Source organism: Gorilla gorilla, chromosome 12 (assembly GCF_029281585.2).
Source record: "Gorilla gorilla gorilla isolate KB3781 chromosome 12, NHGRI_mGorGor1-v2.1_pri, whole genome shotgun sequence".
In the NCBI taxonomy this organism is placed as follows: domain Eukaryota; kingdom Metazoa; phylum Chordata; class Mammalia; order Primates; family Hominidae; genus Gorilla; species Gorilla gorilla.
In genome coordinates, this window is record NC_073236.2 from 136548063 (window position 1) to 136574220 (window position 26158).

At 44.4% G+C, this 26158-nt stretch overlaps 2 protein-coding genes across 9 annotated transcripts in view; one reads left to right on the forward strand and one right to left on the reverse strand.

The window, feature by feature from the left end:
• Positions 1 to 10964, reverse strand: part of TRAPPC12 (trafficking protein particle complex subunit 12) — a 103680-nt gene extending 92716 nt beyond the window's left edge. The window contains exons 1-2 of one of the 5 annotated variants that reach the window (XM_019021478.3): positions 10713 to 10921; positions 1937 to 2999 (exon numbers count right to left, since the gene is read on the reverse strand). In XM_019021478.3, coding sequence (XP_018877023.3) covers positions 1937 to 2999; positions 10713 to 10873 — 1224 coding nt within the window. In that variant the 5' untranslated portion in view covers positions 10874 to 10921. Of the gene's footprint in view, positions 1 to 1936; positions 3000 to 10712 lie in introns of all 5 variants that reach the window. The other 4 variants (XM_019021479.3, XM_019021477.3, XM_019021481.3 and 1 more) reach the window with 4 other exon arrangements.
• A 769-nt stretch (positions 10965 to 11733) lies between these two features.
• The window catches only part of EIPR1 (EARP complex and GARP complex interacting protein 1), a 186933-nt gene continuing 172508 nt past the window's right edge, over positions 11734 to 26158 (forward strand). Inside the window, exons 1-2 of one of the 4 annotated variants that reach the window (XM_063696081.1) lie at positions 12685 to 12912; positions 21538 to 21705. In XM_063696081.1, coding sequence (XP_063552151.1) covers positions 21688 to 21705 — 18 coding nt within the window. In that variant the 5' untranslated portion in view covers positions 12685 to 12912; positions 21538 to 21687. Of the gene's footprint in view, positions 12913 to 21537; positions 21706 to 26158 lie in introns of all 4 variants that reach the window. The other 3 variants (XM_055378709.2, XM_004028772.4, XM_055378706.2) reach the window with 3 other exon arrangements.

Here is a 26158-nt window from a genome sequence, read left to right on the forward strand (position 1 = left end):
ATCCTCTATGTTCCACCTGTTCATCCCTTCCTCCCCCTAACCCCTGGCATCATTTTAAAAACTTACATAAATATTCCATTGCAAAGATGAGGTGAGTCAAATGTATTCAAGCCTCCTAATAACGGGCTTTTAGATTATTTCAGATTCTTTGCAATTACAAACCACCCTGATAGACATCTCAACAGCTGGTATATGTATACAAGTATGATTATGTCCTCACAATACATTCCTAAGAGTGGAATTTCTGGGTCAAAGAATATGCACATTTGATACGCATTTTAAAATTTACTTAAATATGTTTGTACTGATTTTGGTCCCATCTGGGCTGCCTTAGAGAGGCTATTTTCCCACACTTCAACAAACAGTAGATCATGATTGATAAATGGAAACGGAAATGACTTGAGTGTGATGGCGGCAGGAGGCAGACAAATCCTAGGCAGACAGGGGCGGTCCCCGGTGAAACCTGACTGGAACTGAAGACAGTTTAAAGCCTAGCTGCAAGTCCCGGATAAACCCACGTAAGGGACTGAGAACCTCTCGTCCCATGTGGAGCACTTCCCTCTGATTGATTACCCCTCTTCACCTATTTTACATATACCTACCCTTCCCCAATTGGTTTTTTCCACTGTCCCACCTTTGAGTGGTGACTTTGTTTTAGCCCTTTTTTGCATACTCACAATCAGCATGCACCCCTCCATTCTGAGCCCAAAAAAGCCCCTGAGCCAGCCACACTGGGAGAGACACCACCTGACTTCCGGTGGGGGACCACCCTCGCCTCCCCTCTCTGCTGAGAGCTGTTTTGTGCTCAATAAAACTCTTGTCCGCCCTCCTCACACTCTGGTTGTCGGCATAATCTCGTTCTTCTTGGAGGCAGGACAAGAACTCAGGACTCCGCGGAGTGCAGGTTCCAAGACAGCAATAACACTGTAACCCTCCATCCCTCACCCCCTTCGGCTGCCCCACTCAACGGGAAGCAGTGCTCTGTCAATGCGCCCGTTTAGAGCCGTTAAGATGCCCGTTAGTCCGGCAGCAGATGCGGGTCGAAAAGAGCTGTGTGCACGCTGTAACACCCCCTCTCGGGCTTCGGGGTCGCGGGCGTCGCTCTTCGGGCGTCACGGTGTTCCCCTCGCCTGGACGCGGGAGTCCACTGTGGGAGTCACTTGCCACACGCCTGGTCCAGCTACAAGCCCCGTGTGGAGCCTGCTCCTATGCTGGCGGTTGGAGCAGCCCCCGGACCCCTACACTCAGTTGCTCGCACAACCCACTGCTGGGGGCTGAGAGCACAGTCACCGAGGCCACGGGATATGCCAAAGCGCGAGCCAGGTGCGGCCCGGCAGGCCTAGTGGGCGAACCTGGGCCGAGAGAGGCCTGGGCAGGGGCATCGCCGACCACGGAGGTCTCCAGCTGGCAAAGCGGCACTGAAAAAACCCCTGCATCAATTGTCTTTCATTAGTAGTGAGATCGAACATTTGTATGTTACCATTTAGCTTAACATTTATATATTTCTGTGATTTGTTACTTTTTGGGTTACGCATATTTTTCTTATTCAACCTATAAAAATTCTACATCGGGCACATTATATGTTACAGGAATATATTTTTCCATATTTTAAAGAAAGAAATGGATTTATTATTAACTGGAGTTCAAATGTCAAATGGATTACAGGACATGGAGAACTGACTGAGAGAATTACGGTAGAACTGTCTGCCTTGGTGGTATTTATTTCTACCTCTCTGAGTAGCAGTCCATTAAATATGTTCTGTTGGGGAAACCAACAGATCCCTAATTACCCAGGGAGAGAGGAACACAGACGCTCACAATGGGATGTTAGGAACTACTGAAAACAAGGCCTTCTCCATCCCTTGAGGGGCACTGTGCGTATCTCACAGACGCAGAGAGGAGGCACGAGCTGCGGAGGCGGGAGACCCGGGCTCACCTGGATGTTGTCGAACCTGAGGCCCGGCATGGTGAGGTTCTCCTTGTCCACGAACACGGCGCCGCGCTGCTGGGTGGCCACGGCCCGCAGGACTCCACGCGTAGCCTCGCCGGGAAGCCAGGCGTCGTTCCTCCGGTCCATCTCGCTCATGCTCAGGGCGGTGGCAAAGGGGTCGTCACTCCCTGCAAACACTGCCTGGATGTGCGCGAAAGGCTCTGGCGACGCCGGGGGTGCAGCTGCCCGGGGCCCTCGCATGGCCACGGGTTCGGGACGACCCTCGGTCCCGGGCACAGCGAGGGGAGGCGGGCTGGTGGGGGCCGGGGAGCCCGCGCCGGGGTTGCTGACGGAAATGAAGGCGGAGGTAGTGAAGGAGTCGAAGAAGTCCGAGGCCAAGGAGTGGCTGGCAGCCGTGTCTCCGAAGAACGTGCTGAGGCTGGGGCTGGGCTGCACGACCTGGGGCGGTGTCCTGGCCGAGGCCTCGCTGGCGCCACCGAAGCTGGGCGACTTCACCATCTGCGGCTCGAAGCCGTCCCCGGAGGCTGGCGGCGCGCGCTGGCTGAAGATGGTGCACACCGGGACCGGCTCCGCAACGGGAGGCTCCCGCTCCGGGCGCGCGGCTTCGCTGCCTGGGACCTCGCGGGCCGCGTCCTGCCTCGGGGCCCCTCCGCTACTGGGTGCCGCGTCCTCAGAGGCGTCCTCGGGGGCACAGTCGCCATCGGCCTCGCCGCTGGGACTCGGGGTGCCCGCGGGTTCCGGGCCGGGGTCGCCTTCCCCTCCGGGCTCAGCTTCGTCCCGCACTCGGCCCAGGTCGCCCGCGTCGCCCTCGCTGTTGGGGGAGTCTGAGATGAGGACGCTCTCCATCATGTGTTCGTTCAGCTTGTCCGCGAGAGGACTCGAGCCTTCCGATGCGGTCTCGTTCTCTTCGGATCCAAACTCATCCCCGCCAAGATCGATGGTTTCCTCCTGGAAGAGCAACCCCTGCTCCTCCGGAGGCGCGAGCTGAGGGGGGTGCGCGGCCTCCGGCGCCGGGGTCTCCTCGCCGCCGCCAGCGTCCTCCATGACCCTGAAAGCAAAGACAGAGAGAAGGCCCCTGAGCGTGATCTTCATTCACCTCAACCGAAAAATGGGTATTGCTTATAGATTCAAATGACGCAGACTTCCATTTCTCCAGCTTCTTATCCATGTGCTTTTGATTATGGTAAAATACACATAAAATTGACCACCTTAAGTTCAGTAGTGTTAAGTACATCTACATTTCTGTGCAACCAATCTCCAGAACACTTTTTATCTTGCAAAACTAAAATTCCATCCCCATTAAGCATTCCCCCGTATACCCATCTCCCCTGCCCAGAGCATCCACCATTCTACTATAAAATAAGTGGAATCACCCGATAACTGTCTTCCTGTGACTGGCTGATTTTACTCAGTATAAAGTTCTCAAGGGCTATTTATGCTACAGCTTGGTCAGAGTTTCCTTCCTTTTTATGGATGAAAAATATTCCATGGTATGCGTACACTACATTTTGTTTATCCAGCTATCTGTTGTTGAACATGTGGGCTGCTCCCATCTTTTAGCTATTGTGGATGCTGCTGCAATGAACGTGGCTGTGTACCAACAGCTCTTTGAGACCCTGCTTTCAATCATTTTGGGTAAATACCTAGAAGGAACTGCTGGATTATATGGTAATTCTATTTTTAATTTTTTTTGAGGCACCAAAAAACTGTTTTTCATAGTGGCTGAACCGTTTGTCATTCCCACCAACAGTGCACAAGCCTTGGAATTCACATCCTTGCCAACACTTGTTATTTTGTTTTTATTTTATTTCATAGTAGCCATTCCAGTAGGTGTGAGGTTCCAGCCATATAAACACTACTTCATTCTGAGAGTCAGCTAAGTCCCTCCTCTTCCATGAAGCCCTCCCAAGACTCTTCAATTTGTAATAGTCTCTTGACTCTTCCCCATGCCGTCCGCCCCTACCCCCACCCCGTGCCCCAGCTCATATTATCTGCCTGACTCTGGAAATCTGATACAGTGTGAATGACATGAAAAATTTAAACAGTAAGAAAACAACAGCACACTCACTAAGCACTGATGACTGAAGCTGACAACACAACTAGCTAACATTTATCCGCACATACTATATGCCCCCGGCTATATATACATATGCCTGTGTGATTCTCAGAACACCCCCCGAGACAGCTGCTATCACTGTCTTCGTTTCGCAGATGAGGACACTGAGGCCTTGGGAGGCTATGTAAGCCGAAATCACACCGCTAGTGAGTGGGGAAACCAGGACCAGCCAAAGAATGAGACAAAGAGCTCAAACTGTAAAAAAGTATTTGTTCTTTTTCTTGAAAAACTTTTACTTTATGTAGTTTTACTCTCATAGTGAACAAATTCAAGTTAAGGAAATCTAAGAGACTATGATAAAAGATAAGGGATTTTTTTCAGAATAAAACAACATGTACCTTTTTTACTTAAAAAATGACACTTAGCTGATCTCTAGATAACACTACCCTTTTCTCACTGTCAACACTTCCATCACAGTATTCCCAATGAGTCAGCCTTCCCAAAACATTATTTTAAAGTACATAATCCAAGTTATACATTTTGAAGAAGTTTCCGGTTCAGCCTGGTAAGTTACTAATTCCCTTATACATTCATCCAATAATTGTTAAGTATAAATGAATAAAAAATCCAATGAAAAGGAGTAAAACGTTTTTTTTCCTGCCATGTTTCACCGGGAGCCCGAAGAACAAATTGCCCTAGAACCCCAAAGGGGGAGCCCCCTGTGCATGGTAAGGCTGCTCCTTCGGGTCCTTCCTGTGCAGGGATAGAGGCTGGGCACAAGGAGCAAACAGGCAGCATGAGGCAGTGCCCCCTCTGAAGTCTCCCAGCAGGACTTGAAGGCACTAGCGTGGTCTGCGTATTTTATTTTAGAAATAAGAATTTATTTCGATATAAGCTAATGATGAGAGAAAGGGATCTTCCCTCCGTCTCATCTCCCCTCAGCCCTAACAAGATTCTAGGTTCTAAAGCTAATTCTGATTCAATCTCACAGATTTTAAAAGTTTTATTGCCTTTGTGAAGAAACTTTTTAAAGAAACAATTCTTACTATTGTGAAGATGAAGCTGCTTTAAACCTCTAAGATTTAGGGAAATCTGTTTATCAGAGATATAATAACAAAAAACATCGCCTAGAAAAACCACCAAAATAATAAAAATTAAGGTAAAATGCTTCTAAATTATAAAGCTTAAAAACTTTATAAATTGTAAATTAAGGAGAACTGATAAAATGGGAATGTCCAAAATTTTCATTAATACCTGCAAACCACTTTTGAGAAGAGAAGAAAATAAAAAAATAAATTTTATTCTTAAGTAAATACCAAAGTAATAAAAAGCCCTAATAATTTAGGGCAAGGATGATCACTTTTGCTTTCACACAAATAAAATCTAGATGCAGGAAAATGCTTGTAAGTAAGGATCTGAGGGTTTCTTCTCTAGAAAATCAAGAGGAATGCTCAAATAAAAATGATATAAAACGTGATTTAGATGATGCTTTTATGAATGGGAAGACATACATATTATAAAGCTACATCTATATAAATTATATCCATAAGATTTTGTGAGAAGGGACATATAATTTGTAGCAAAATAGCTTCTTCACTTCAAGGGTTTCCTTACTCTAATCTTATTCCAATGTAAGGTTCAAATGCAAAGCAGACACTAGTAATAACCATGTATATATGACGAGATAGTTCTATAACTATAAAAAAAGTATAACCAGTAGTTAAGTCTTCCTACAAAGAAAAGATAGGGTCCAGAGGGTTTACCAGTGAATTCTACCAAAGATTCTGTACAGATAATTCCTACAGTACAAAAATTCTTGCAGAGAAGAAAAAAGACACATGACCCAATTCACTTTATAAGGCTAATATAACCTTGAGACCAAAATTTGACAAGGCCATACTAAAAGGGAAACTATCATCTCACTCATGAACACACATGCAAAAATCTTGAAATATTAGCTAACTGAATCAGCAATGTATTTATTTTCTACCAAACTCAGGTTATCCCAGAAATGTACTGTTGGTTTAATGCGATAGATTAAATAATAAAAGTACATGACTATCTCAATAGATGCACAAGAAAGTATCTAATAAAATTCAGCATCTGCTCAAGATAAAACCTGTCAGCAAACTAGCAATAGAAAGTAACCTCCTTAATGCAATCAAAGGTATCTACCAAAAACCTAAAGGAAACCTCAAATTAACAGTGAAATGTTTAAAGCATTCTCTTTAAAAGTAGAAAAAAGATAAAGATGTTCTCTTCAACATTTTTATGCTGCCTAATACTGGAGTCCTTGGGCAGGATTAAGGCAAGAAAAATAACTAAAAGCTACAATAAAAACTGAAAAGAAAAAAATACAAACCTTCATTCTTCGTGTATGATTATTTATGTAGAATACATCAAAAATCTATGGTATAAAGACTGAAATATCGGGCCGGGCACGGTGGTTCACGCCTGTAATCCTAGCAATTTGGGAGGCCGAGGAGGGTGGATCACCTGAGGTCAGAAGTTCAAGACCAGCCTGGTCAACATGGTGAATGAATCACTGTCTCTACTAAATATACAAAAATTAGCCAGGCGTGGTGGCGGGCACCTGTAATCCCAGCTACTTGGGATACTGAGGCAGGAAAATCACTTGAACCCAGGAGGCGGAGGTTGCAGTGAGCCGAGATCGCACCATTGTGCTCCTGTGCTCCAGCCTGGGCAACAGCAGCGAAACTTCATCTCAAAAAAAAAAAAAAAAAAAAAAAAAAAAACAAGACTGAACTATCACAAGGGAATATGTAGCACACATCAAAGGAAGAGACGATTTTCCTCGAGTGATGTGTAGACAAATCATGCAGCTGGGAAAAAATAAACTCGGAATCTTGTCTCACCACAGACACAGTATCAACCTCAGGGACGTTAAAAACTTAACTGTGAAGGCCGGGTGCGGTGGCTCACGCCTGTAATCCCAGCACTTTCGGAGGCCGGGGCGGGCGTATCACGAGGTCAGGAGTTCAAGACCAGCCTGGCCAACATGGTAAAACCCCGTCTCTACTAAAAATACAAAAATTAGCCAGGCATGGTGGCGGGCACCTGTAATCCCAGCTACTCTGCTACTCGGGAGGCTGAGGCAGGAGAATCGCTTCAACCCAGGAGGCAGAGGTTGTAGTGAGCCAAGATTGAGGCATGACATTCCAGCCTGGGTGACAGAGAAAGACTCTGTCTCGGGCGGGGCGGGCAGGGGTGGGGGTCAAAAATTAACTGTGAAAGGCAAAACTTCCAAACTTTCAAAAGAAAATATAAGAGAATATATTTTCAGAGTAGGCAAAGCCTCTTAAACTAGGCATAATAAGTACAAACCATAAAGGGAAAATGGATACATCTGCTATATTAAAATGGAAAGTTCTATCATTAAAAACCTAAAAAAAGTGAAACAAACAAATGTAACTGAGAAAGGATTAACACGAAGAATACATAAAGAATTCCTACAAATTAATAAAAGCACACTAAATGATCCATTAGAAAAATAAGCAACGGAGCTGAAAGGGGTATACCTTTGAACATCCATGTTGAGAAACCACTTGGTATTATCTAGTAAAGTTTAAAAAGCACATTATCTTATCACTTTGATAACTATACATCTTGATTTTTCCCAGAACAATTCAATTTTTCACCCATGGTTTAAGTTATTTCTATTATTTTATTAGTATTATTATTTTATGAGACATAGTCTGGCTCTGTCACCCTGGCGGGAGTGCAATGGGACGATGGTGGCTTACTGCAGCCTCGATCTTCTGGGCTCAAGCCCATCCTCCTGCCTTAGCCTCTGGAGTAGCTGGGACTACAGGTGTGCACCACCACACTCAGCTATTTTTGTATTTTTTGTAGAGATGGGGACTCAATATGTTGGCCAGGCTGGTCTCAAACTTCTGAGCTCAAGTGATCCTCCTGCCTTGGCCTCCCAAAGTGCTGAGATTACAGGCGTGAGCCACTGTGCTTGGCCTCAGTAAAATCATTAAGTGTCTCCTTTCACTCTTAAAGGAGTCTTGGTTGAGACAATAAATATGTGGTCATAGCACCTAGGACCTAGAATTCCACTGCTAGATACCTATCATGGAGGAATTCCTGTACATGAGCAGTGTAAGCTATGATGCTGAATTTCATAAATAACAAATCAAAATACCTTTCTTCTAAAGTCCTAAAAGAAAAAGTAGGCTGGGCGTGGTGGCTCACATCTGTAATCCTAGCACTTTGGGAGGCCGAGGCAGGCGGACCACGAGGTCAGGAGATCAAGACCATACCGGCTAACATAGTGAAATGCCGTCTCTACTAAAATACAAAAAATTAGCCAGGCATGGTGGCGGGCGCCTGTAGTCTCAGCTACTTGGGAGGCTGAGGCAGCAGAATCACTTGAACTGGCAGCAGAATAAGACTCCATCTCAAAAAAAAAAAAAAAAGTGGAAATAAACACTGCCTGTAGACACAATAATAAGTAAATAAGTAGACTGTGGTATACTAGGACATAAAATATTAAAATAGTGGTGAAAATCAGTGAACTCTTCCATATCTAACATATAAATTATGTTTGGATCTCACAAATACAATTTTGCACAAAGAATGAGTAGAAAAATAAACAGCATGACTCTGTATATTCAAAAACATGGAAATTAAACAAAAGTGTTGAATCCAAACACTTTTTCTGTGTTAGGAACACAAACATATTTGGTCAAACTACAAAGAAAAGCCAGGATATAGTAACAGCCACTTTAGTGAGGGAGGGGTGGAAGGTGATGGTAGGAAAGCTTGACTGGGGAGGGACACACGGGAGTTTCAACGCATCGGGAAATGGTCCCCATCTTATGCTGGTAATGGAAGACTGGGTTGACTTGATCTTTAAATCTCACATGTGTGTTACGGGTAGTCTTTATAGTTCATAATTAAAAATGGAAAAACACAAGTATCTGTTCTTGATTTGTGCGTGATAGAAATCTTTACTCCCTCCTATCATTGGCTTTATTTTTATTAAACTATAAATAGGATTTTAAGCTTACATAAGCTTACAGAAGCTTTACATCACAGTGCAGCAAAGAAATCTGACTTTCTTCTTGTCCAGTTGAGGGCTTTGCACAAGAATATGATTAATTAATTGTTTAAAATTTTTTTAAATATTAAATTTAAGTAATTCTGTATTTGAGAAATAAAAAGTTCCTAACAACATTTAAAACTTGGTTTCTCAGGTTCATTTCCCAGACACAGACACTCTGTAAACATAAATCTTTTACCAAATTGCAGTCATGTAAAATTTCCTTCCATAAGGGCACGAGGGTGTGTAGCGGAAATCTAGGTGGCATGTATTAACAGAAGTCTCCATGTAATGAACACTCACTACAGATCAAGCATTTTACCTGTATTATTTAATACTCATCCTAAACTTATGAAGCATTATTATTACCTCCATCATACAGCAGAGAAGGCCAAGTGATTTGCCTAACATCACACTGACAGTACCTGATGGTGACAGGCTACCCACACAGGGTTTTCTGCCAATACTCTTTTCTTTGTTCTGGTCACCTCTCAGCTCCTCTTGCAAGGTTGCCAGGCAGGGGTGGGCAGAAAGAGCTCTGAATGCAGTGTCTCAATAACTGTGTTGAGTCTTAGCTTCAAGACCAAGTGAAGTAACCTCTGAAAATCTTGATCTTTTAGAGGAGGTTGGTACATCAGAATAAAGAGGATTAAACAGTGGCACCCATGCATAGGCATCTTTTAAAGTGTGAAGAGCTGCACAGACACAAGCATAGTAATTATCATTTTAATGATAAAGCAGAGTGGCAACACCCAGTTTAGTAACTGTGAAGAAGATCCCATCAGAAATCACAAAATGTAAGAACTGAATGAGTAACACTGTGTAATATTTCATTTGCATTTCCCCTGTCCCTCTCCCACCCCAATCCCAAGACGGGACTGGCTCATTATCCGCCACTATCTTCTGAATTTGCGAACAGTGACTGAATCCAAAGACACCATATCTTCAAGTAGCCATAAAAAAGTACAAACCGTAGGTCCAAGAAAATTTTTCCTTGGGGCTAAACTGTTTCGTAGTAAAGAGTGAAAAAATGACACGTTAAAACACATCTTTGACCCTAACGCTTTCTGTTGAATAAACGCTTTTTCGGTCTTCACAGTAAATATACTCTACAACTAGTATGTGTAGCAACAGCGGACGTTTACACAGTGACTCAAATGCTTTTACACTGCATTGCAGCCTCACAACGCTGAGTTTGGCAGGGCAGGTCATTAGTAACCTCTTTCCGCGAGAGGGTGAATTAAGTCTAAGGGAAGTTAAGGGGCTTGCTGGGCGCCTGGCTGGCACCAAGCCTGGAGCTGGGGGTCTCGGGGACGCCTGGGCACGCGCCAGCGGGTAGTTTCCCACACGCTTCGCAGCAGCTTCCCCTTCCTGCAACCTCCGCGGGCTGCAGAGACGCTTCCAGCCGTCTGCAGACGTGGAGAGCAAGGGCCGCGGCGACGTGGGGCCTGGCACAAGGCCCGCGGAGCACACACGCCCTTGGGTGGCAGGCGACCCCGCGCCCGGACCCCACGCCCACTCTAGCATCGGTCCCAGAGAAGGTCCCTCCGGGCTGAGGCCAAGGCCGGCGTGCTCCCTCCCCGAGGTGGCGCTACACGGTCCCATCCCCTCTGGACTGCCGAGGCCCTGATCCTCACCTGCCACCCGCCCACTGGAGCTGGGCTAAGGGGTCACCTGCGGCCGTGACCAAGGTCCGTGAGGAAGGTGACAGAAGCCGGGAAGCGGAGAGGAACTGGCACCCCCGGGCAGCTCTGTGCGCCTGCGCATGCCGTGCCGCGGCGCGCCTAGTTCTGCTCATGCCCGATGCAGGAACCCGTGGCCCTGCCCCCAGGCCGGAAATGGGGTTCGTTTCCGGTTCGTCTGCTGTGGGCGGGGCCTGGAGCCCTAGGTGTGAACGCGCACAGGCAACCAGGAGCCGGTAGTTGAGGGGAGCGGACCCCGTACTTGGAAATGGGAACGGAGATTCCACTCCACCTAGCCTGATTCTGTCACTCAGAGGCAATAGGCAAGCCTGTGGCAGATGGGGCGGGTGAAAGGGAGTCGCTTGGGCTATTTTTATTGGCCAGCATATCCTAGAAATCAGTGTTTCTATGGATTTGTCTTTGTGTTTATCTGTATTTTGTAAGTTTCTTACCATGCACCTGCAGTACTTGTATAATAAAATTCATGATAAAGTTATCAGTGATAGATGGGTGGGTTTAATCCCGAAGTATGAAGGCCCTCTTAGCTCCGCAAGTTAATATCGGCAAGCGGAGTGGTTAAATAGGATGATTCTCATGTCTGGGCCATTGCTTACTTGATTTCTTTCTTTTCTTTTTTTTTTTTTTTTGACCGACTCTGGCTCTGTCGCCCAGGCTGGGGTGCAGTGGCGCGATCTCGGTTCACTGTAACCTCCGCCTCCCGGGTTCAAGCGATTCTCCTGCCTCAGCCTCCCGAGTAGCTGGGATTACAGGCGCGTGCCACCACGCCGGGCTAATTTTCGTATTTTTAGTAGAGACAGGGTTTCAATGTGTTGGCCAGGCAGGTCTCGAACTGACCTTGTGATCCACCCTCCTCAGCCTCCCAAAGTGCTGGGATTACAAGCGTGAGCCACCGCACCAGGCCTGCTTATTTGATTTCTAATGTAATCTCTAAAATCTCATCCACTCAACAGATACTCATCCAGCCTTAACTCAATACCACGCGCCGTGCCCAACTGAGCAAAACCAGACCCAATCATTTCCGTCACGGAGATCAATAAAGGGTAGAGGAGAAAGCTAATCACAGAAATGGAGGAAAGGTGCGTGGTCCTGGAAGCCCCGGTGGAACCAGGCTAGCGGCGTGGTTCAGCTATGATGTATTTTGCAGTCCTTGCAATGCCATTTCTGCTGGCCCAAGGCCAGGGCAGGCACTTTGAGCAGGATGCGTAAGAGGGGCGGTCTCTCCACCACAAGTCTTCAGTCTTTGGAGACCTCTAGGAACCCCAGGGCCTTCCCTTCCGTTTCCCATTCGGAGGCATATGCAGTCCAGGACCACCAGTGGTGCGGTGCCGGCTTTCATAACCCCATCCTTGGTAGTGCTTTCTTTGCCACACAGTGCTGGGCACCTGCAGAAATGCATTAGGCATGGCCCTGACTTAGGGCACCTTGGGCCGAACCTAAGGGAGTCAGCTCAGGTGCCCATCCTGGCTACCCAATGGACCAATGAGCGCTGCGACTGTTACTCAACTTTGCAGCGTCTCATCTGTAAAATGGAAGTGTAACAGCTTATTCATAGGGTTGGATGAAGCTCCTTATGGCAGTGCGTGTGAAGCGCTGGCCCAGCGCTCAGGAACGCCAAGTACATACAAATGACAATACATGGCGGCGCCCAACTACGGCGTGAGCGATTCTTAGATGCGATGGCTAGCTGAGGCTAATCGCCGCTCGCTCCCTACGGCCTGCGCCCAGAGCCGGCCTCCGCCCACAGCCGGCCTCCGCGGCCCGCTCCGCCCACCACCTTATTTCCTCTGGGAAGGGGTTCTCACCGCCAGGAGTCCCCGCGCTGAGAGCCCGGATGTGAGCCCAAGTGGCCATGCGCACAAGCCAGCGCCGCTGCCATTGGTCGCTGGTGAGGAACAGATTGATGACACATCCGAAAAGTAGGAAGTGGCCACTACGGAAGCTGTTCTGGGCCAGAAAGACTTCCAGTTTGGAGTCGTTTGCTGCGGGGAGGGAATGAATGGGCGCTGGGAACACGCCCGCGAGGTGGGGACGCGCCGGCCGTAGCGAGGTCCTTAGCGTGTGAGTGGCCGGGGTCGGGTCGCTTCCCCGCAGCATGGAGGACGATGCACCAGTGATCTACGGGCTGGAGTTCCAGGTGGGTCACTGGGAGGGCGGCTGGTGCTGCTCGGCCTGGCTGTTGATAGCATGCGCGGTCCCATGGTGACTTCGGTTTGCAGATCTCCCACCAGCTCTGCAAGGACCCGTGTCTGTTCCCTAGTTCCCATTTTGCAGAGAAGTAAACTGAGGCTTTAGGAGGTTAAACGGTTGTACTGGATGACAGGGTTGGCCACAGCCGGCGTGCCTCCTTCCCCTTCACATCCTGTCCCGAACATGACTTCTGACCTGGAAGTTATCACTCACTTTGGTGGACTCATTTGTTTACACGGCCACCTTTTCCTCTAGAATTTGAGTTCCTGAAGGTAGGAACTGTATGTTAAAAAAAAAGTGGTTTGATTTTGAAACAATTTAAAGTATTTAGAAGAGTTGTAAAAATACATAGAAAGTTCTTCTTTACCCTCCACCCAGCTTCCCTTAATGTTAACACTTTACATAACCATCGTACATATATCAAAGCTTAGAAATTAACATTGGTACACTAATATTCAGTAAACCACAGACTGTCTTCGGATTTAACTGTTTTCACACTAGTTTTTTACCTTGTATTTTCCAGTGCCTTTTCATGACTGTCACATAGTAGGTGTTCAACAAATGACTATGAACCGAATGAGCCCCCAGAGCATAAGCAATGCACATGGTAGTTCAGGACAGCAAGAAAGCTGCCGTGGATAGAGTAAATGCGTCAGGGGGAATGAGGTAGGGGATGAGATGAGCGGGGGAGGAAGATGAGGATTGTGTAGGGCCTGTTAGAGCCCTGTCCTGTTTCATCTATTCAAGTAGCTTTTGAAAATGTGTTATGCCTAAAGCACGGAGGGACAGATAGAGAGATAGAAACACAGTTCACTGCCATATGAAATACTTGATACATAATTTTGTGCAGCAGTGTGTGTTAAAGATATAAATGATGTCTGCTTTTCTTTTTTTTTTTTGAGATGGAGTCTTGCTCCATTGCCCAGGCTAGAGTGCAGTGGCGTGACCTTGGCTCACTGCAACCTCCGCCTCCCGGGTTTAAGTGATTCTCCTGCCTCAACCTCCCAAGTAGCTGGGATTACAGGCACCCGCCACCACGCCCGACTAATTTTTGTATTTTTAGTAGATACGGGGTTTCACCATCTTGGCCTGGCTGGTTTTGAACTCCTGACCTTGTGATCTGCCTGCCTCAGCCTCCCAAAGTGTTGGGATTACAGGCGTGAGCCACTGCACCTGGCCAATGTCTGTTTTTAAGTAGGTTAAGTCAGAGAGGCAGCAGTGTTAGTAAAATAACATATGCCACCCAGACACCTAAGTTTTAAATCCTGCCTCTAGCGCTTATTAACTATGTGACCTTGGGCCTCAGTTTCCTTGCCAATAAAATATGCATCTCCCTCCCCCCCACCCCATGGCTGTTATGAAATTAAATGAGTTAATACACTTAATTGAATCACGTAGAACAGTGCCTGGTGCATAGTGTGTTCAATAATTGTTGTTCTAATTGTTATAATGAGAGAAAATTCCTTTTTTTTCCTTTGTAGAAACGGGGTTTTGCCATGTTGCCCAGGCTGGTCTCACACTCCTGAGCTCAAGTGATCTGCCCTCCTTGGCCTCCCAAAGTGCTGGGATTATAGTCGTTAGCCACCGCACCCTGCCTAAGACAAAATTCTTACAAATAAATTTTATACAGGGCAGCAGTTAAGTGTCCTGTATAATAAACTGTGCTATAGGATTTGACCAGTGGCTGTATCACATTCACAAGACTGATGGCTTAACTACCAGTGATTTAGCTCTGGACTATGTGTCAGACACTCTGCTTAGCACTGTACAAATATTTCATTTAATTCTCACAGCAATCATTATTGGTAGGTGTTATTGTTCCTCTTTTACAGATGAAGAAACAGCCTCAGAGAGAATAGTTACCTGTCCAAGGCCACTTAACTAGTAAATGATAGACCATGGATTCTGACCTAGTTAGACTTTCAACCCAAACTGACCTCAAATCCCCTTACCTGCTAAGTTCTACTGCTTTCTCTTTAACTAGATACACATAGGGATACACAGGGAGAGACCACATGGGGAGATAGAAGGTTCTATAATCTTGTACTACCTGAAGGAGCATACTCTGCCAGTGCTACTTAATTTAACTTCTTGATCTCCTTAAGAAATCTCTCAAAAAACCCAGAGGATTTTATCTTCAGTATTGTATCTTTGAGGTTAACTGAAATGTTATTTTCTTTTTTTTCTCTCTTTTTTTTTTAATTATTATTATATTTTAAGTTTTAAGGTACATGTGCACAATGTCCCGGTTAGTTACATATGTATACATGTGCCATGCTGGTGTGCTGCACCCATTAACTCGTCATTTAGCATTAGGTATATCTCCTAATGCTATCCCTCCCCCCACCCCACAACAGTCCCCAGAGTGTGATGTTCCCCTTCCTGTGTCCATGTGTTCTCATTGTTCAATTCCCATCTATGAGTGAGAACATGCAGTGTTTGGTTTTTTGTCCTTGCGACAGTTTACTGAGAATGATGATTTCTAATTTCATCCATGTCCCTACAAAGGACATGAACTCATCATTTTTTATGGCTGCATAGTATTCCATGGTGTATATGTGCCACAATTTCTTAATCCAGTCTATCATTGTTGGACATTTGGGTTGGTTCCAAGTCTTTGCTATTGTGAATAGTGCCGCAATAAACATATGTGTGCATGTGTCTTTATAGCAGCATGATTTATAGTCCTTTGGGTATATACCCAGTAATGGGATGGCGGGGTCAAATGCTATTTCTAGTTCTAGATCCCTGAGAAATCGCCACACTGACTTCCACAATGGTTGAACTAGTTTACAGTCCCACCAACAGTGTAAAAGTGTTCCTATTTCTCCACATCCTCTCCAACAGCTGTTGTTTCCTGACTTTTTAATGATTGCCATTCTAACTGGTGTGAGATGGTATCTCATTGTGGTTTTGATTTGCATTTCTCTGATGGCCAGTGATGATGAGCATTTTTTCATGTGTCTTTTGGCTGCATAAATGTCTTCTTTTGAGAAGTGTCTGCTCATATCCTTTGCCCACTTTTTGATGGGGTTGTTTGTTTTTTTCTTCTAAATTTGTTTGAGTTCATTGTAGATTCTGGATACTAGCAGTTTGTCAGATGAGTAGGTTGTGAAAATTTTCTCCCATTTTGTAGGTTGCCTGTTCACTCTGATGGTAGTTTCTTTTGCTGTACAGAAGCTCTTTAGTTTAATGAGATCCCATTTGTCAATTTTGGCTTTTGTTGGCATTGCTTTTGGTGTTTTAGACATGAAGTCCTTGCCCATGCCTATGTCCTGAATGGTAATGCCTAGGTTTTCTTCTAGGGTTTTTATGGTTTTAGGTCTAACGTTTAAGTCTTTAATCCATCTTGAATTGATTTTTGTATAAGGTGTAAGGAAGGGATCCAGTTTCAGCTTTCTACATATGGCTAGCCAGTTTTCCCAGCACCATTTATTAAATAGGGAATCCTTTCCCCATTGCTTGTTTTTCTCAGGTTTGTCAAAGATCAGATAGTTGTAGATATGCGGCGTTATTTCTGAGGGCTCTGTACTGTTCCATTGATCTATATGTCTGTTTTGGTACCAGTACCATGCTGTTTTGGTTACTGTAGCCTTGTAGTATAGTTTGAAGTCAGGTAGTGTGATGCCTCCAGCTTTGTTCTTTTGGCTTAGGATTGACTTGGCGATGAGGGCTCTTTTTTGGTTCCATATGAACTTTAAAGTAGTTTTTTCTAATTCTGTGAAGAAAGTCATTGGTAGCTTGATGGGGATGGCATTGAATCTATAAATTACCTTGGGCAGTATGGCCTTTTCACGATATTGATTCTTCCTACCCATGAGCATGGAATCTTCTTCCATTTGTTTGTATCCTCTTTTATTTCATTGAGCAGTGGTTTGTAGTTCTCCTTGAAGAGGTCCTTCATGTGCCTTGCAAGTTGGATTCCTAGGTATTTTATTCTCTTTGAAGCAATTGTGAATGGGAGTTCACTCATGATTTGGCTCTCTGTTTGTCTGTTATTGGTGTATCAGAATGCTTGTGATTTTTGTACATTGATTTTGTATCCTGAGACTTTGCTGAAGTTGCTTATTAGCTTAAGGAGATTTTGGGCTGAGACAATGGGGTTTTCTAGATATACAATCATGTCATCTGCAAACAGGGACAATTTGACTTCCTCTTTTCCTAATTGAATAGCCTTTATTTCCTTCTCCTGCCTGATTGCCCTGGCCAGAACTTCCAACACTATGTTGAACAGGAGTGGTGAGAGAGGGCATCCCTGTCTTGTGCCAGTTTTCAAAGGGAATGCTTCCAGTTTTTGCCCATTCAGTATGATATTGGCTGTGGGTTTGTCATAGATAGCTCTTATTATTTTGAGATACTTCCCATCAATACCTAATTTATTGGGAGTTTTTAGCATGAAGAGTTGTTGAATTTTGTCAAAGGCCTTTTCTGCATCTATTGAGATAATCATGTGGTTTTTGTCTTTAGTTCTGTTTATATGCTGGATTACATTTATTGATTTGCGTAGATTGAACCAGCCTTGCATCCCAGGGATGAAGCCCACTTGATCATGGTGGATAAGCTTTTTGATGTGCTGCTGGATTCGGTTTGCCAGTATTTTATTGAGGATTTTTGCATCAATGTTCATCAAGGATATTGGTCTAAAATTCTCTTTTTTGGTTGTGTCTCTGCCCGGCTTTGGTATCAGGATGATGCTGGCCTCATAAAATAAGTTAGGGAGGATTCCCTCTTTTTCTATTGATTGGAATAGTTTCAGAAGGAATGGTACCAGTTCCTCCTTATACCTCTGGTAGAATTCAGCTGTGAATCCATCTGGTCCTGGACTCTTTTTGGTTGGTAAGCTATTGATTATTGCCACAATTTCAGATCCTATTGTTGGTCTATTAAGAGATTCAACTTCTTCCTGGTTTAGTCTTGGGAGAGTGTATGTGTTGAGGAATTTATCCATTTCTTCTAGATTTTCTAGTTTATTTGCGTAGAGGTATTGGTAGTATTCTCTGATGGTAGTTTGTATTTCTGTGGGATTGGTGGTGATATCCCCTTTATCATTTTTTATTGAGTCTATTTGATTCTTCTCTTTTTTTCTTTATTAGTCTTGCTAGCAGTCTATCAATTTTGTTGATCCTTTCAAAAAACCAGCTACTGGATTCATTAATTTTTTGAAGGGTTTTTTGTGTCTCTATTTCCTTTAGTTCTGCTCTGATTTTAGTTATTTCTTGCCTTCTGCTAGCTTTTGAATGTGTTTGCTCTTGCTTTTCTAGTTCTTTTAATTGTGATGTTAGGTTGTCAATTTTGGATCTTTCCTGCTTTCTCTTGTGGGCATTTAGTGCTAGAAATTTCCCTCTACACACTGCTTTGAATGTGTCCCAGAGACTCTGGTATGTTGTGTCTTTGTTCTCATTGGTTTCAAAGAACATCTTTATTTCTGCCTTCATTTCATTATGTACCAAGTAGTCATTCAGGAACAGGTTGTTCAGTTTCCATGTAGTTGAGCAGTTCTGAGTGAGTTTCTTAATCCTGAGTTCTAGCTTGATTGCACTGTGGTCTGAGAGACAGTTTCTTATAATTTCTGTTCTTTTACATTTGCTGAGGAGAGCTTTACTTCCAACTATGTGGTCAATTTTGGAATAGGTGTGGCGTGGTGCTGAAAAAAATGTATATTCTGTTGATTTGGGGTGGAGAGTTCTGTAGATGTCTATTAGGTCCGCTTGGTGCAGAGCTGAGTTCAATTCCTGGGTATCCTTGTTGACTTTCTGTCTCGTTGATCTGTCTAATGTTGACAGTGGGGTGTTAAAGTCTCCCATTATTAATGTGTGGGAGTCTAAGTCTCTTTGTAGGTCACTCAGGACTTGCTTTATGAATCTGGGTGCTCCTGTATTGGGTGCATATATATTTAGGATAGTTAGCTCTTCTTGTTGAATTGATCCCTTTACCATTAAGTAATGGCCTTCTTTGTCTCTTTCGATCTTTGTTGGTTTAAAGTCTGTTTTATCAGAGACTAGGATTGCAACCCCTGCCTTTTTCTGTTTTCCATTTGCTTGGTAGATCTTCCTCCATCCTTTCATTTTGAGCCTATGTGTGTCTCTGCACATGGGATGGGCTTCCTGAATACAGCACACTGATGGGTCTTGACTCTTTCTCCAATTTGCCAGTCTGTGTCTTTTAATTGGAGCATTTAGTGCATTTACATTTAAGGTTAATATTGTTATGTGTGAATTTGATCCTGTCATTATGATGTTAGCTGGTTATTTTGCTCGTTAGTTGATGCAGTTTCTTCCTAATGTCGATGGTCTTTACATTTTGGCATGAATTTGCAGTGGCTGGTACCGGTTATGCCTTTCCATGTTTAGTGCTTCCTTCAGGAGCTCTTTTAGGGCAGGCCTGGTGGTGACAAAACCTCTCAGCATTTGCTTGTCTGTAAAGTATTTTATTTCTCCTTCACTTATGAAGCTTAATTTGGCTGGATATGAAATTCTGGGTTGAAAATTCTTTTCTTTAAGAATGTTGAATATTGGCCCCTGCTCTCTTCTGGCTTGTAGAGTTTCTGCCAAGAGATCCACTGTTAGTCTGATGGGCTTCCCTTTGTGGGTAACCCAACCTTTCTCTCTGGCTGCCCTTAACATGTTTTCCTTGATTTCAACTTTGGTGAATCTGACAATTATGTGTCTTGGAGTTGCTCTTCTCAAGGAGTATCTTTGTGGCATTCTCTGTATTTCCTGAATCTGAATGTTGGCCTGCCTTGCTAGATTGGGGAAGTTCTCCTGGATAATATCCTGCAGAGTGTTTTCCAACTTGGTTCCATTCTCCCCGTCACTTTCAGGTACAGCAATCAGACGCAGATTTGGTCTTTTCACATACTCCCATATTTCTTGGAGGCTTTGTTCATTTCTTTTTATTCTTTTTTCTCTAAACTTCCCTTCTCGCTTCATTTCATTCATTTCATCTTCCATCACTGATACCCTTTCTTCCAGTTCATCACATTGGCTCCTGAGGCTTCTGCATTCTTCACGTAGTTCTCGAGCCTTGGCTTTCAGCTCTATCAGCTCCTTTAAGCACTTCTCTGTATTGGTTATTCCAGTTATACATTCGTCTAAATTTTTTTCAAAGTTTTCAACTTCTTTGCCTTTGGTTTGAATTTCCTCCTGTAGCTCGGAGTAGTTTGATCGTCTGAAGCCTTCTTCTCTCAATTCGTCAAAGTCATTCTCTGTCCAGCTTTGTTCCATTGCTGGTGAGGGACTGCGTTCTTTTGGAGGAGGAGAGGCGCTCTGCTTTTTAGAGTTTCCAGTTTTTCTGCTCTGTTTTTTCCCCATCTTTGTGGTTTTATCTACTTTTGGTCTTTGATGATGGTGATGTACAGATGGGTTTTTGGTGTGGATGTCCTTTCTGTTTGTTAGTTTTCCTTCTAACAGACAGGACCCTCAGCTGTAGGTCTGTTGGAGTTTGCTAGAGGTCCACTCCAGACCCTGTTTGCCTGGGTATCAGCAGCGGTGTCTGCAGAACCGCGGATTTTCGTGATCCGCGAATGCTGCTGTATGATCGTTCCTCTGGAAGTTTTGTCTCAGAGGAGTACCCGGCCGTGTGAGGTGTCAGTCTGCTCCTACGGGGGGGTGCCTCCCAGTTAGGCTGCTTGGGGGTCAGGGGTCAAGGACCCACTTGAGGAGGCAGTCTTCCCGTTCTCAGATCTCCAGCTGCATGCTGGGAGAACCACTGCTCTCTTCAAAGCTGTCAGACAGGGACATTTAAGTCTGCAGAGGTTACTGCTGTCTTTTTGTTCGTCTGTGCCCTGCCCCCAGAGGTGGAGCCTACAGAGGCAGGCAGGCCTTCTTGAGCTGTGGTGGGCTCCACCCAGTTTGAGCTTCCCGGCTGCTTTGTTTACCTAAGCAAGCCTAGGCAATGGCGGGCGCCCCTCCCCCAGCCTCGCTGCCGCCTTGCAGTTTGATCTCAGACTGCTGTGCCAGCAATCAGCGAGACTCCGTGGGCATAGGACCCTCTGAGCCACGTGTGGGATATAATCTCCTGGTGCACTGTTTCCTAAGCCCGTCGGAAAAGCGCAGTATTTGGGTGGGAGTGGCCCGATTTTCCAGGTGCTGTCTGTCACCCCTTTCCTTGACCAGGAAAGGGAACTCCCTGACCCCTTGCACTTCCCGAGTGAGGCAATGCCTCGCCCTGCTTCGGCTCGCACACGGTTTGCTGCACCCACTGTCCTGTGCCCACTGTCTGGCACTCCCTAGTGAGATGAACCTGGTACCTCATATGGAAATGCAGAAATCACCCGTCTTCTGCGTTGCTCACACTGGGAGCTCTAGACCGGAGCTGTTCCTAGTCAGCCATCTTGGCTCCTCCCTGAAATGTTATTTTCTGAGGTTTGAAAAATGAATGAAATTGATTCTCTAAGGGAGTCAAATATATTACTGGATTTTCTTCTTTATCTTAAAAGAAGTAGCTGACTTTTGCTACTTGGATTTTATCGGATAGTATCATGGACCAAGACTTTCTTAAGTTTGAAGAACCATCATTGCAGTAAACAAGAAAACTGAAAAAGATAGTGTTTTTTTTTTTGTTTGTTTGTCAGTGACATTCAAATCCCGTGGAGAACACTTTACATGAAAAGATAGAGATCTGATCGTTGACCGCTGAGTGAAGGTAATGACGCTTGAAAGATAAAGGGCAGTACTGCAACTGCAAATAAAAGACCAACATGGAGGGTCGTTAAGATCGCAAAATGCTGAGCAAATTCATGGTAATGATTCTGGATTTTTTTATAATTATATTTGAAATGCATGAAATTTCAAATGATATTTGAAATGCTTTTGCACACTTTTAGTTTACTGCTCAGTGGAAATCCATTTTCTCAATATGAGTTTAATGAATACTTGTCAGTTAACACAACAGTAGTTCTTTGTGACTATCTCAAAGTGCATACAAACAGTATGACTTCTCTCCTGCAATCATGTTTCTTTGAACTTTTGACATTAATAGATCTTCTTTGTTGTGTGGGTCAAATCTCCATGTGGCAAGCATGCCTAGTGATGGGAACAGTGAACCTCTAGGCAGTGGTGGCTCTGCCCATGTGTAGGTCTGGGGGTAGGCATGTGACTAAGATGGACCAGCGGCCAGCAGGGCCTGCAGGTGTGGGCAGAGTGAGGGCTACATCTGCCAACTCCTGTTTGAGCCCACTGCTGCCAAGTGAGCTGGGCCAGACCAGAAAGGACGGTCGGGGTGGGAAGGTGGGTGACAATGATGACCTGGGCTTGTTTCAAGTTGCTTTCCCTTCGGTTTACCACCAAAACCAGGAAGCAAGCAGGGCAGGTTGTAAGCCACACGAGGATATGCGTGCCTCCTTTCTGTTCTGGGAGGTTCTCCTGGAGTCCTGAGATCAGTGCAGTCAGGTCAGAGGGGCAAAGAGACTGTGGGCTTTTGGCTTTTTGTGCCATCAGTCTGAGGGACAGATGGACCAGGCCAGCGCTCAGGGGTCTGCCTGTTGCCAAGTGAGGAAAGACTTTTGAAATGGAAGATGGAGATTAAATTTTCTTTTCTTTTTTCTTTTTTTGAGTCAGAGTCGCTCTGTCACCCAGGCTGGAGTGCAGTGGCGCGATCTCAACTCACTGCAAGCTCCGCCTCCCGGGTTCATGCCATTCTCCTGCCTCAGCCTCCTGAGTAGCTGGGTCTACAGGCGCCCGCCACCGCGCCTGGCTATTTTTTTGTATTTTTAGAGATGGGGTTTCAGGGTGTTAGCCAGGATGGTCTCGATCTCCTGACCTCGTGATCCGTCTGCCTTGGCCTCCCAAAGTGCTGGGATTACAGGCGTGAGCCCCCACACCCAGCCGAGAGATTAAATTTTCAAATGCCTTTTTATATCCATGGAATTGATAATTTGGTTTTAGGATTTTTCTCTTTTGATCTCTTTGGTCAGTTACATTAATAGCTTTTTAAATATTGGCCCAGCGTTTGCATCCTTAGAAAGAATTTCACTTGATTGTGGAATAGTCCTCTGCTGGATTCGGTTTACGAGTCGTTTACTGAAAATTTTCACGTTAATATCTGTGTATTTTCTTGGTTGAGTTTTGTTTCACTGCTATGCTGGCTGCATAAAAAGCACTTGGGGATTTTCCTTCTGTTTCTGTGTTGGAAGCAACTGAAGGTAATATTGGTGTTGCCTGCTCCCAAGGTGTGGTGCTGTTACAGTGTTGACTTTTTAATCTGTGGTAACTAGTTGTTCAGATTTCTTGTCTTTCTTTTCTGATCAGTTTTGGTAACTTATATTTTCCTGGAAAATTCTTCATTTATTCAGTGAACAAATATTTATTCCCTGCAATAAGGCACTATTGTATGTGCCTGGAACACAGCATAGGAGGAAACAGACAAAATCCCAGCCCTCGTGGATTTACTCACCCAAGACACACCCTTGCAGAGGCATTTCTGTAGAGGAGTGAAGTCTCTGAGAATTGAGGATTTGTCTTTTAGGTTGTTCCCTTTTTTTTTTTTTAATTTCATCAGTTGAATTTTTTTTCGTTTATTTTTTATTTATTTTTATTTTTACTTATTTTTTGGGACAGAGTCTCGCTGTGTGGCCCAGACTGGAGTACAGTGGCGCAATCTTGGCTCACTGCAACCTCCACCTCCCAGGTTCAAGTGATTCTCCTGCCTCAGCCTCCCGAGTAGCTGGGATTATCGGTGTGTGCCACCACACCCGGCTAATTTTTGTATTTTTAGTAGAGATGGGGTTTCACCATGTTGGTTAGGCTGGTCTCGAACTCCTGACCTCGTGTTCCGTCTGCCTTGGCATCCCAAAGTGCTGGGATTACAGGCGTGAGCCACCGCGCCCGGCCAGTTGAAAATTTTAATACAAAAAATTCAAAACAATTTCCATTCATTTGCTCAGCATTTTTCTATCTTAATTACCCTCTATGTTGGTCTTTTTTTATTTGCAGTTGCTTAAATTATTTGTTTCCATTCCTTTTATTAATACAAGCATTTTAAACACATGGATTTTCTTCTGAACACTCACTTCTTGATTTTATTGTTTTGTGGATGTTTTGCAGCTTTGAATTTAATTTTGAATTTCAGGTCAAATTTCTTTTTTGACCTCAGATTCACTGGACAGACCCTTCTCAATTCTGTCCCTGTCGCCTGCTGTGTTTTGGGGGTTGTCTGTCTTTGTGTCCTTTCCACTGCAGACTTCCTTCCTGTGCTGGAAGTTTTAATTTCCGTCTATTTGTCTTGGGTTGTCTTGCCATATCTTCTTTGAGTTCTGCTTTGCATTTTTCTCTTTTACTTTTCTTTTCTTTTTTCTTTTGAAACAAGGTTTTGCTGTCACCCAGGCTGGAGTGCAGTGGTACAATCTCAGCTCACTGCAACCTCTGCCTCCTGGGTTCAAGCAATTCTTCTGCTTCAGCCTCCCAAGTAGCTGGGATTACAGGTGCATGCCACCATACCCAGCTAATTTTTGTATTTTTCGTAGAGACAAGGTTTTGCCATGTTGGCCAGGCTGGTCTCGAACTCCTGACCTCAAGTGATCCGCCCACCTGGACTTCCCAAAGTGCTGGAATTACAAGTGTGAGCCACCATTCCGGGCCTCTTTTTAAAAAGCTTTTTCTGAGAAAAGGTCTTGCTCTGTTGACCAGGCTGTAGTGCAGTAGTGCGATCGTGGCTCATGGCAGCCTGGAACTCTTGGGCTCAAGCTCTCTCCCGGCTTCAGCCTCCCAAGTAGCCGAGACTACAAGCCTAGCTCATTTATTATTTATTTATTTATCTCTATCTATCTAATCTATATAGTCAATCACTTAATCAATCAATGAGATGGGGGTCTCATCATATTGTCAGGCTGGTCTTGAACTTTTGGGCTCAAGCAATCTTTCCACCTTGGCCTCTTACAGTTTTGGAATTATAGTCTTGAGCCACCACACCCAGCTTCTTTTTTTTTTTATTAAAACAATTTTTTAAATTGATGCATATTAAATGTATATAGTTTCAGGGTATATATGATAAGTTAATACATTTATATGATGGTAAAAATCAAATCAGTGTATCTGAGATATCCATCACCTTAAATATTTGTTTTTTCTTTATGTCAGAACCATTCAAATTATTCTCTTTTAGCTATTTTGAAATGTACGATAGACTATTGTAAACTGTAGTCAACCTGCTGATATACCAAACACTATGTCTTATTTCCTCTATCCAACTGTATATTTGTACCTATTAACCAACTTTTCTTCATCCAAGCCACCCTGCTACTTTTCTCAGTCTCTGGTGACCATCGGTCTACTCCATTTTCAGAAGATCCACTTTTTTTTTTTTAGCTCCCACAGATGACTGAAAACATGTGTTGTCTTTCTATGCTTGGCTTAGTTCACTTAACATAATGACTTCTATTTTGCTGCTAATGACAAGATTTCATTCTTTTTTTTTTCTTTCTTTTTTTTTGAGACAGGGTCTCACTCTGTCACTCAGGCTGGAGTGCAGTGGTACAATCTTGGCTCACTGCACCCTCTGCCTCCCAGGCTCAATTGATCCTCCCACCTCAGGCCCTAGAGTGGCTGGGACTACAGGTGTGCATCATCACACCAGGTTAATTTTTTTTTGTATTTTTTGTAGAGATGGGATTTCATCATGTTGCCCAGGCTGGTCTCAAACTCCTGAGCTCAAGCAATCCTCCTGCCTTGGCTTCCCAAAGTGTGGGGATTATAGGCATGAGCCACTGTCCATGGCAATTTTATTCTTTTTTATGGCTGAGTAATATTTCACTGTGTATGTATAGCACATTTTCTTTATCCATTCATCTGTTGATGGGCACTTAGGTTGATTCCATGTCTTGGCTATTGTGAACAATGCTGCAGTATACCCGCGGGTGCAGGTATCTCTTCAACATACTGATTTCCTTTCCTTTGAATATCTACCCAGTAGTGGGATTGCTGGATGATGTGGTAGCTCTATTTTTAGTTTTTTGAGGAGACGCCATACTCTTCTTCATAATGACTGTACTAATTTGTATTCCCATCAGTAGTGTATGAGGGCTCCCTCTCTCTACATCCTTGCCAGCATCTGCTATTTTCTGCCTTTTTAATAAAAATTATTCTATCTGGGGTGAAATGAAATCTCATTATGGTTTTGATTTGCATTTCTCTGACAGTTAGTGATGCTGGGCATGTTTTCATAGACCTGTTGGCCATTTGTGCGTCTTCTTTTGAGAA